The sequence below is a fragment of the Salvelinus sp. IW2-2015 genome, linkage group LG35 (genome assembly GCF_002910315.2).
Source record: "Salvelinus sp. IW2-2015 linkage group LG35, ASM291031v2, whole genome shotgun sequence".
Classification (NCBI taxonomy): Eukaryota; Metazoa; Chordata; class Actinopteri; order Salmoniformes; family Salmonidae; genus Salvelinus; species Salvelinus sp. IW2-2015.
Genome location: NC_036874.1, coordinates 11553206 through 11564833, shown reverse-complemented (window position 1 = coordinate 11564833; position 11628 = coordinate 11553206). Strand labels below are relative to the sequence as shown.

The window sequence follows — 11628 nt, the reverse complement described above, 5'->3', positions numbered from 1 at the left end:
TTTCAGCAAACTTTACTTGTGTAAATATTTGTATGAACATAAGAAGATTCAACAACTGAGACATAAACTGAACAAGTACAGTTTATGGTTCATTGAACACGCATGGGAAACAGTGTTTACAATGAAGATATGTGAAGTTATTTGGATTTTTACGAATTWTCTTTGAAAGACAGTGTCCTGAAAAAGGGACGTTTCTTTTTTTGCTGAGTTTGTGTGTGTGTGCGCGCGTTGAAGTGTTGACATCTTGCACATGTCCACTGCTCTTGTTTAGTTCTTGGAGATTCGCAAGGAGTAGGCTCCCTTATNTGTGTGTGTGTGCGCGCGTTGAAGTGTTGACATCTTGCACATGTCCACTGCTCTTGTTTAGTTCTTGGAGATTCGCAAGGAGTAGGCTCCCTTATCAGATTTTTTTGGACTTCCTGGCTACATGCACAATAAGTCAATATAGCTACAACATTTGTGCCTACCATGCGAATTATGTTTTAGGCTATAGCTAAATATACTGCAAAGACAACGGACCGCTACAAAGGATTGGGACACAACAAACTCGTCGGCTTTTAGTTCTGGGATTTCTACCCTGCCCGTCGCAGTGTCAGTTAAATCACCGTGGAGAAAAAATGTGTTCAATTGTAAACCGACTGAAACCTGCTCTGGCCTACACGCTGTGCCTCCAAACAACCGGGCATTTGCGTAAAGTTCCAGCCCACATGGGCCCGGGCTTATGCACCAGCAAGCAGCCTCTGGAATCAGTCATCATACGACCTTACTGCGCCRGGATGGAGTTGGGAAAAGGGCCTTTCTTCAGGCAGGTGAGTTAGCCACTGCAATAATGTATATATGTTTTGCTTTGGGCCAACGTTTGGCAAGTTATAGGCTGAAGTTTCAATTGGGCGCCGACTTTTTGGAAGCACAGTGAAAATAGGAATACTTTTTTTTCACTGCATGTAAACAAGTATTTTGCAATAGGTCAACATGAGAATTCATTMAAATTTGTCTTGGTTCACAAAATTAGGGGGAACGTATTTTCCAGACATCCTTAGTTGTTTTATTGTTTTCAAACAATTGTACAACAATGTAGAAAGCTAGCGGAACTGTAGCAGTGGAGGGGGCGTATTCAAATGGAAATGTTTACACATTTTCTGGCAAAAWAAACCCTACTTAAGATTTGTAATAACTCAAATCTAAACAAACTAGATAACCATTACATTATAACAATARCACRCCATCTTCATGCTTGTGTGACACTTGATATTCTGGAWTTCCCCTGATTGTCTATGCGATTAAAATCCACCTCTGTGTCAAAACGGAAATAAGTGTTATCTGAGTTTTTCGGGGGCGAATGACACTGTCTACCGGTGTCCTAGCTAGCTAGTTAGCTACCGGTGTCTGCTGTGTACCGGAGCGTCGTTCACTCCCGCTTGCGAACACCTGCCGTCGTTAGCAGAACTGCGGGAAASCAGTGCCCGACACGCGGGGGCGAAATACACGGTCTACCGGTGTGCTAGCTACCTCTCCCACCGGCTGTGTACCGGAGTCCTAGCYTGTTAGTGTCCTAAACGTCTACTGAACAACTATCCTCGTTAACAGAMATGTGGGAGAGCAGGGGCGAAGGACACTGTCTACTGTTGTCCTAGCAAGCTACGGTTGTTRCTCCCGCCTCTTCTTCTGTGGTGTTTATCTGCGCTTGGCATCCAACTTTATGCTGCATTACCGCCMCCTACTGTACATGAGCGCCTTCGTAAGGGAGTCCTAGTTTAAAAATKGACCAATAGAAGRATAAATGGKGGTTCCTGTAGATGCAGGAATGCCCACATGCAGCACTGCCTCCAATTGCWGGCCGCAATTGCACCCTTCTCTTGTATGAAAATCCACCTTGACAGTGACACTTGACACAGAAAAYAGCAAACCACTTATCACCATAAAAGACCACACCCATATGTTATCATCCATGACTAATATACAGGCAGGATGTGCGTTATGCAATAGCATACTGTACTGCCCCCTCACCTTTTATAACCTGTGGTTACTCACTCACTTGTCCTTGCTTGTTCCAACCTTTACAGCTGTTTGAGTCAGTGAGCAGCACCTACACCTATCTACTGGCTGATACAGAGAGCAGGGAGGCGGTCCTCATTGATCCAGTACTGGAGACAGTGGACAGGGATCTGAAACTTATAGAGGAACTGGGTTTCAACCTGAATGTGGCAGGTAACTTGGATGTCTCTAAAACATGGACAAACACACAAGCATGCGCTCGCTAACACGTCCGCACACATATAGACATGCACAGACTCACTCACTTACACACTAACTCACTCCTCACACACACACACACACACACACACACACCATTTTGATCTCCTTGTTTATAGTATTCTTGTTAATAATAAAAAAAAACCCCCCCACCCCTTTTCCCCCCCCCCCCCCCCCCGATTAGTGAACACTCACTGCCATGCAGACCACATCACAGGCACRGGACAGCTGAAGAACAGGCTGTTTGGGATGAAGAGTGCCATCTCCAAGCACAGCGGGGCCAGTGCAGACATCCTGCTATCAGAGGGAGATAAGATCAGCTTTGGCAAACATGTGAGAACAGACCTACCTACAGCCATATAGCTATAGAGAATACAGTATGGGTCTGGGCCTACCCCAATTTGTGGTCACCCAAAATCCATGGTCCTGGAGAGTCATAGGTTTACAGTTTTTTTTTTCAACTGAGTACGACTGCTGGGCTGAAACAAAAGCCTACACATCATGTACTGTTACTCTCCAGGACCAGGGTTGCTGTCCACTGCTCTAAATGCTTCAGCTGTATTCACCTTCTTCATCTCTCCTTCACACTCCCTTTCTCCTCTTTACTTCCCCCTCCCTTGTTTTCTGTAATCCCTCTTACTGCCTCTCTCGTCCCTCAGTATCTGACGGTGAGGGAGACTCCAGGRCACACAGACGGCTGTGTGACGTTGGTGACAGGGGACCAGAGCATGGCTTTCACTGGGGACACACTGCTAATCAGGGGCTGTGGAAGGACAGACTTCCAGCAGGGTAACCTTTTCCACACTACATAGCTAAACCGAGCAGAACCAAGACAAATTGTACTGTAATGCATTGGCCTGGTTGGGCATCCACCAGGCTGAATCCATGCTGGACATGACAAAGTGAAAATAAAGTATCTAAGCCAACACAGTACTATAGTGTGACTCAAGTCATATTCTCTCTGATTTTTGGCCTCTGTGGTGATATATCTAGCCATGGAGATATTATCAGGGTATATGACAGACTTTCATCCCTATACACTATTGTTTCCCAATTCTTTGGTCAGGACTTATTTTAAACAATGCATGAAARGTTTGTGGATCATTGCCTCACCCACACTTGTTGCATTGTTTTTGTAGTTATGCTTAGTGGACACAAGGTGGCAGTATTGTAACCTTTTTCCAGTGTAGTCTGATCACAAATAGTCATTGTACTACTTGCCTACTCCTGGGTTATGTTCAATAGGGCAAGCAACAGTAAAMGTTTTGGAACAGAAAAACGTGAATGAGTGTTTCTTATCGGACAAGTCCAGGTAGTCACTCCCTGTTTCAGTCCGTTTGTTTGGGGTCCAATGAAAACAACCCTGATCTGTTTGTTTCTCTACTTCCCAGGCTGCTCTAGGAGGCTCTATGAATCAGTCCACCAGAAGATCTTTACATTACCTCCTCAGTGTCTYGTCTTCCCTGCACATGACTACAAAGGTTGACAAGACATCCTCTTTATGCAATGTGTTTGTATTCCACTATAATGTGTATATTCTTGTGTATTCCCTGACCCCCTTTCCTTGTAAGATTTCCTTTTTTACATCTATGCTCTTGGGGATAGCCTCACCAACTATTTTGTACAAGCATACCCAGAAGGCTTGTATACTCTCACAATGCTATGACTATCCTTTCCATAGACTTTACGAAGTTAACTTGTCCGGTGTACTGTACCACCACTCTTCACCATTTGTCTACTTTAATTTTCAACTCTGTGTTCTCTTCTGAGTCATTCCTAAGCCAGATCAGACTGTGTGTTCTACAGTTGAGTGTAGTCATTGAATCATCATTGTGTTGTATTGCTAACAGGTCTGTTAACCCTGTGCTGCAGGTCAGACGGCCTCCACCGTGGGCGAGGAGAGCAGGTTTAACCCCCGCCTGACTAAGAGCGTGGAAGAGTTTGTGGATATCATGACCAACCTGAACCTCCCCAAGCCTGCTAAGATAGGTATCTCAGACAGTCCACCCTCTGCAGCGATTCTATTACAATAGAAACTGTTGTTGTGTATGATATAATACTATTCTATTACTATAGGRCCTATTATTATCTAGATTATATGTAACTTTTCTATTACAATAGAGTTATTATCAGTGGTCTTTCACCTCACTTAAACCTCATCATGGGAAAGAGCATGACAAAGCTATTCGTGACAAAATTGCAATATGTTACACGTACTGTTTTTTTTCAAAACTGTCCTTTGCGCATCGATTTGATTACTTGTTAGTGTAAGCTCTTAACTCACTGATAGAAACAAGATGTTGATTTTTTATTTCTCTCTCTGCCAGATATTGCGGTGCCTGCAAACCTGGTGTGTGGACTCCATGAGGTTTGAATGTCAAATCGATTTTTAGGATTTCACTTTAAGCACTATTGGGAGGAAGAGGGAAATTTATTTTCACCCAGCTACAACTTAATGTTTTAAATGCAATATTTTGTATCTAAGAAGTAACCAGAACTAAAGTTTGTCAAAAATGTAAGAATGTATATATTTTATTTCCAATATGAACATAAATTCATGATTTATGATTTGGTGGGTGTACAGATACTGAAATTGTATAGTAAAAGATGCATTAAAATACTTGATCATAAAACATACCCATGTACATTGTGACATTTCTAATACAATCTCCTGGGAAAATGTGAACAGTAAAATGACCTAGTTTTATATTAAATAAAGATTGTTCAACTGTAAATGTCTGAATGAACTCTTTCTTTGACTACACCTGTATAAATTGCAGAGTTGAAGTGTAACTTATGGAAAATGCTCTGATCGAAGGTTCCATTCATGGTTTAGTATTTATGAATGCTGGAYTGACACAATTGAGYTCTTCCACATGGYCTTTCCAGCATCCCCTAGCCAAGGCAATACACATGCACGCACACACTGTACAAACACATACTGTACACACACACAGTACTCTGACTGTTGCCAGCCATGGCCTTTTTGCATACCAGGAAWACCTAACTCCTCTATTTGCATTTGAAATCACTATGGGCCAAGTTTCCAATGCAAGAGTCCTAAACTCGTCATTGCCGTGCCTTTGTGTGCTTGTTTCTCTATCTGACTTCTATCTACCGCTTTATTTATCCGGTATCATCCTGTTATTCTCTCACCCTCTTTATATAGTACCATATTGTAATGTTCTGAACACATCACCATAATCGGTTTAGCCTTAGGATTCCTCTTAGCTGTGTATCTAGCATAGTAGCATACTACATTCATTTTTGTCCCGCGGCCCATTGACTAGTCTCTACCTGGGAGACAGGTTTGGGGAGATGGGAGTGTCTGGCTCTGACTCAACCATGTCTCTGTCTCTGAAACCTGCCTGATCATTTCATAATCATGGTGTACTGTGAGCTAATACATCTCAAAGGTTCTATACCCTTGTGTATGTAAGTATTTGAGGATGGTTACTTGAGCAGTTCATGCCTTTGATGCTGTGACAAAAGTGACAGCTTGGTTTGGACTGCATTGAAAGACACCTGACACACCCATGTGTGAAATGACAAATGTTTGGTTTCTACTGTAACCTTTGGATGGAAATAGAGATGATGTATTCAAAGTGAAAAAAAAGAAAGAACTAGAAGTCTGAAGAAAAGATTACATTGTGTTGTTGTCACATACATGTTCTCACCACTTCATCTGCCAGCTGTCCATCACCGCTAGAGACAAACAGAACATCCACATTAGGCAACTCTTCTCTTGTATACCTACTGACAGACAYGCCTGCATTCATTGTTTTAAAATGCACAGGGTGTGACCAGTKTTGCCATCACACCTAAGCTATGTTTTATTGTTTTGTTTTCAACTTTTTTTATATAAGCAAAAACATACACAGACAAAAACAATTGGCAGTGTTTCGCCTGTGGAAAAAAATACCTATTCTTTGACTTTGTTGTGCTTTTTTTCAAGTCCGCAGCTGTTCTTTCACCCAGTCTGTACCCTGCCTCTTCCATCTGCTCTCTCTTTTATCCCTTTCACTCTTTCTTTGCCCACTCACTCACGCACTACTACCCACCCTGACTGCAGGCATTCTCTCTCACCCTGTCCACATGCCCTTGTTTAGGGGAAGAATGAGGGAATAACCTATCAGCTCAGTGAGACMGAACTGTTAAGGGGGCAGGGGCCGATAAAGGCCATTGGATATAGTAAAGAGAGTGGAGAGATATACGTGGCAGCTATTGACGCTTTCCAATGGCCCTTGGCATTGACAGCGACACAAGACCACCCGCGAGGTGTGTTGGCAGGGTGYCAAGCCAAACTGCTTTTGCGTTAGCCTATAGCGAGCCTATAACGAGGGCATTACAAAGTCATGTCGTCGCGGGAAATCCCAGAATAGAGTTCTCATTTCGGTGCGGAGCCCCCTCACAAATAGACCACAGAAACTGTRTAGTCAGTTAGTGACGCGCTCAGTCGCGTTTTCACACTAACTTTGTGTTGGTCGGTGTGCCCGCCTCACATGCATTCCATTTCACCTGTTGACGACGACAGCTCACTGCGATCTGTCATTTATACWGGGATTGATTTGAAAGGATTGAATCAAACCAGAGAGAAGAGAGAGGAGAGCATAGACACCAAAGGTCTTCAGATGGGATATGACAGCAAACAGAAACTCTGAAAGTTCTCTGGATATAGTTCAAATGATTGAAAGCGAAAGCGCGCTTCCCGTCTAAACCCATCACTTCGTTATTTAGTCACTCTGTTTTTATGAGCGTCTATTTTATTCAAATTCAAGAACAATAATACACATTACCCACAACAAGAACGCGTTTGAAGAGAAAGCGGCGTATTCTCAGGTAAGGCATGAGTTCTTTGTTTCTGTTCTGGGTAGCTGTAGTTTGATACATTGTAGCTGGTGAATGATCGCGATTTGATAACACTAGGATTCGTATTATTCCACAGTAGCTACCTACAGTGTTAATTATCTACTGAAAGTGGTCGTCTGTTTATAAATGGACTTCATTAGTGTCATGAGAAGGGATGATGTCAATTTGAACTTGACATAGCATGTAAATAAATGGAACACAGAATCTCTATTATGTTTACAGAAAGCTAGTAGGCTACTGTAGCCTACTTTCTAAACTATTTATATAAATAAAATATAGAYCTATGCCATTTATATAAATGGACTATATCAAATAATACAGCTATCATTAGTCTATTAGTTCACACTAAGCCAAAAAGACTACTTTTTAAAAAACGATTTATGCAAATTGTGTACATACCATAACTTAAATAACAACTTTTGGGGGGGGGTTATTCGTTTTTAAAATGTCAGAATGCTTGGTTGTATGATGATCAACATCCAGATACTCAAGATTCTATGACATTATATTTGAGTACCCAATATTTGGGACTTTTGTGCTTGAGCATAAGTAGTTAGATGGGCTAAAAATGTCCTCAGGCCTATAGCTTTTCAATGTGTCATTTTCACTGTGAAACGATGAGAGGACCATATCTGGTTSTAATTCAAACATGTTTTTCTTAATGTCTCAAACCTCCTTTCCCAGGGCATTGTTTTCCTCAGTTTATGTGAACTCACATTTGTTTACCAGACTCTTCTGATATCTGTTGTTTATCATTGTTTATCATTTCCATCTGCGCATAGTGTAAACAAAGTAGAGGAGGGGAGTATAGGATGACGYTGACATAGGTGGAGAGAAAAGATTGCCTGGGAGGGTTGCCGTCAGGGGAGTCCAGAGCACATATCTATCTTCTGTCTTCAATCTCTCCTTGTTTCTTTTTCTCGCACACCCTTTTTTTTGGCTGCACTTGTACGAACAGCTCTATAGCTGGGACCTAGCCTGTCATTAATGGGTCGTTATTTCGCTGACCTCAGAACGGAGAGATTTGCTCAGCCCACTGGAATCTCTGCTAATGTTGTTGAACKAGCATATATTCAAAGTCTGTGTAATTAGTGGTGTCTTCGGACCATTCCAGTCAGTTCTGCAGTGTTGTAATATGCACAAGTCACGTTTGAATGAATTATTCTATTCATGCAGTGGTATCATAGTGTGATAATCTACTTTATTGGAGAAACAATTAGGCCTATAGGGTAACTTACAGGAAATACAACAAATCATCTTCCTTAACAATCAAWGATCCTAGCTTGTATTTGAATCTTCAACCCTTTGGTCCCCTATAAACAAATTTTTTTTTATTCCCCAACAGAAGCCAGTTGGCCCAGCTACAGTATCATTCTAGGAGTCTAACAATAGGCCTATCTGCCCTCACACCTAGAAGACAGTTAGTCATGATATCTCACCTCTCGTCTGACAGACAGACGCCACACAGAGCTGTCCAGCCTTGGTTGTATTCATTAGGTACCAAACGGCAAAAAGAAACGTCAAATGGGGAGGGACTTCCTGAACTTATCCAATAAGAAACGCTCGTGTTTGTTTTTAAAACGTGTTTGGGTTCCTTAATGAATATGACCCTGGTTCCTCTCACCGGCTCTTCCTGCTCAGGCCCTTGTGTGATAATGACAGTTTCCTCTCTCAGCCCATAGCCCTCCATAGGCTATGGTGGTATATCTCAGTGGGCTCTGTCATACAGCTCAGACTGGTCACCAGGTATTCCTGGGAACCTGATGTGTCAGGACACAGTGGGGTGATGACAGCTTCCTGATAGCCCTCCATAGACTACTGTAGCCCTCCATATACCACCGAAGCATTGCTAAGTGGGCTCTGAGGTCATACAGCTGAGACTGGTATGGACACTTCCTACTGGGCATACACTGGTTAAATCAACGTTGTTTCCACATAATTTCAATTAATTTACATCGAACCAACGTGGAACAGATGTTGAATTGATGTCTGTGCCCAGTAGGTAGGGTCCAAAATGGCACCATATCCCTTATACTTTTGACCAGGGAATAGGGTGTCATTTCTGATATACACAAATGTATCATGGTGCCGGAGAGAATGGCTGCCATTTTATTGGCTCTTAACCAACCGTGCTATATTATTTTATTTTTTCTGCATTGTTTATAACTTATTTTGTACATAATGTTGCTGCTACTGTCTCTTATGACCGAAAAGAGCTTCTGGACATCAGAACAGCGATTACCCACCTTGAATTGGACAATGAATTTTTCTTTAATGAGTTGGACGAGAGGGATTTACTCCAGACACCCAAACAGACCCTCATCCCCGTCATTCGCAGGAGAAAAGAGAGATTTTGCAGAAGGAGATCAGGGTGCCTTGTGAGGATCAGGTGACGAGTGGCTAATCTGCCTTTGCCATCCGTACTATTAGCCAACGCACAATCGCTGGAAAATAAATGGGACAAACTAAAAGCACGTATATCCTACCAACGGGACATTAAAAACTGTAATATCTTATGTTTCACAGAGTCGTGGCTGAACGATGACATGAATAACATACAGCTGGCGGGTTATACACCCTATCGGCAGGATAGAACAGCAGTCTCTGGTAAGACAAGGGGTGGTGGTCTATGTATATTTGTTAACAACAGCTGGTGCACGATATCAAAGGAAGTCTTGAGGTTTTGCTCGTCTGAGGTAGAGTATCTCATGATAAACTAGACCACACTATCTACCTAGAGAGTTTTCGTCTGTACTTTTCATAGCTGTCTACATACAGTTGAAGTCGGAAGTTTACATACACTTAAGTTGGATTCATTAAAACTTGTTTTTCAACCACTCCACAAATTTCTTGTTAACAAACTATAGTTTTGACAAGTTGGTTAGGACATCTACTTTGGTTAGGTGTCCAAGTTGGTTAGGACATCTAAGTAATTTTTCCAACAATTGTTTACAGACAGATTATTTCACTTATAATTCACTGTATCACAATTCCAGTGCGTCAGAAGTTTACATACACTAAGTTGACTGTGCCTTTAAACAGCTTGGAAAATTCCAGAAAATGATGTCAAATGTCATMATTTGAGTCAATTGGAGGTGTACCTGTGGATGTATTTCAAGGCCTACCTTCAAACTCAGTGCCTCTTTGCTTGACATCATGGGAAAATCTAAAGAAATCAGCCAAGACCTCAGAAAAGAAATTGTAGACCTTCACAAGTCTGGTTCATCCTTGGGAGCAATTTCCAAACGCCTGAAGGTACCACGTTGATCTGTACAAACAATAGTACGCAAGTATAAACACCATGGGACCACGCAGCCGTCATACTGCTCAGGAAGAAAACTCGTTCTGTCTCCTAGAGATGAACGTACTTCGGTGCGAAAAGTGCAAATCAATCCCAGAACAACAGCAAAGGACCTTGTGAAGATGCTGGAGGAAACAGGTACAACAGTATCTATATCCACAGTAAAACGAGTCCTATATCGACATAACCTGAAAGGCCGCTCAGCAAGGAAGAAGCCACTGCTCCAAAACCGCCATAAAAAAGCCAGACTACGGTTTGCAACTGCACATGGGGACAAAGATTGTACTTTTTGGAGAAATGTCCTCTGGTCTGATGAAACAAAAATATAACTGTTTGGCCATAATTATTGTTATGTTTGGAGGAAAAAGGGGGACGCTTGCAAGCCGAAGAACACCATCCCAACCGTGAAGCACGGGGGGTGGCAGCATTATGTTGTGGGGGTGCTTTGCTGCAGGAGGAACTGGTGGACTTCACAAAATAGATGGCATCATGAGGAAAGATAATTATGTGGATATATTGAAGCAACATCTCAAGACATCAGTCAGGAAGTTAAATGGGTCTTCCAAATGGACAATGACCTCAAGCATACTTCCAAAGTTGTGACAAAATGGCTTAAGGACAACAAAGTCAAGGTATTGGAGTGGCCATCACAATGCCCTGACCTCAATCCCATAATTTTTTTTGGAAGAACTGTAAAAGTGTGTGCGCGCAAGGAGGCCTACAAACCTGACTTAGTTACACCAACTCTGTCAGGAGGAATGGGCCAAAATTCACYCAACTCATTGTGGGAAACTTGTGGAAGGCTATCCGAACCGTTTGACCCAAGTTAAACAATTTGAAGGCAATGCTACCAAATACTAATTGAGTGTATGTAAACTTCTGACCCACTGGCAATGTGATGAAAGAAATAAAAGCTGAAATAAATAATTTTGGACGCATCCTAGGTGTTCCAGGGCACCTGATCTGTCAGATGTCACAATGTGCTCATGGCTAACAGGTCAGGTGGGGGTTGGATAGTTCCGCTGTAATCCTCTGGAGAGTACTAGAGACCTGAGCAATACAGTACCTGTATTCTATGGAAATTCCCTTTATTGTTACTGATGAAAATGTCTTTCATTGTTACAGTTGACCGCTATTGACATTGTGAGGCTGGCAGACTAGACACTAGACAGACTAGTGGGTTTGAATGGAGCACAAACTTGTCA

General features: G+C 42.2%; 2 protein-coding genes across 2 annotated transcripts in view; both read left to right on the top strand.

Moving 5' to 3' along the window:
- The first annotated feature begins 490 nt into the window (after window positions 1–490).
- Window positions 491–4988, top strand: LOC111959205 (persulfide dioxygenase ETHE1, mitochondrial). The gene is made up of 7 exons (XM_023980697.2): window positions 491–809; window positions 2064–2208; window positions 2438–2586; window positions 2913–3042; window positions 3645–3734; window positions 4126–4242; window positions 4581–4988. Exons 1-7 carry the CDS (start codon window positions 618–620, stop codon window positions 4625–4627), a joined length of 870 nt encoding a protein of 289 aa, XP_023836465.1. The 5' UTR covers window positions 491–617; the 3' UTR covers window positions 4628–4988.
- A 1511-nt stretch (window positions 4989–6499) lies between these two features.
- The window catches only part of LOC111959203 (pleckstrin homology-like domain family B member 3), a 26080-nt gene continuing 20951 nt past the window's right edge, over window positions 6500–11628 (top strand). The window contains 1 exon segment of the mRNA XM_023980693.2: window positions 6500–7092. The gene's annotated coding sequence lies outside the window, so the exon portion shown is untranslated.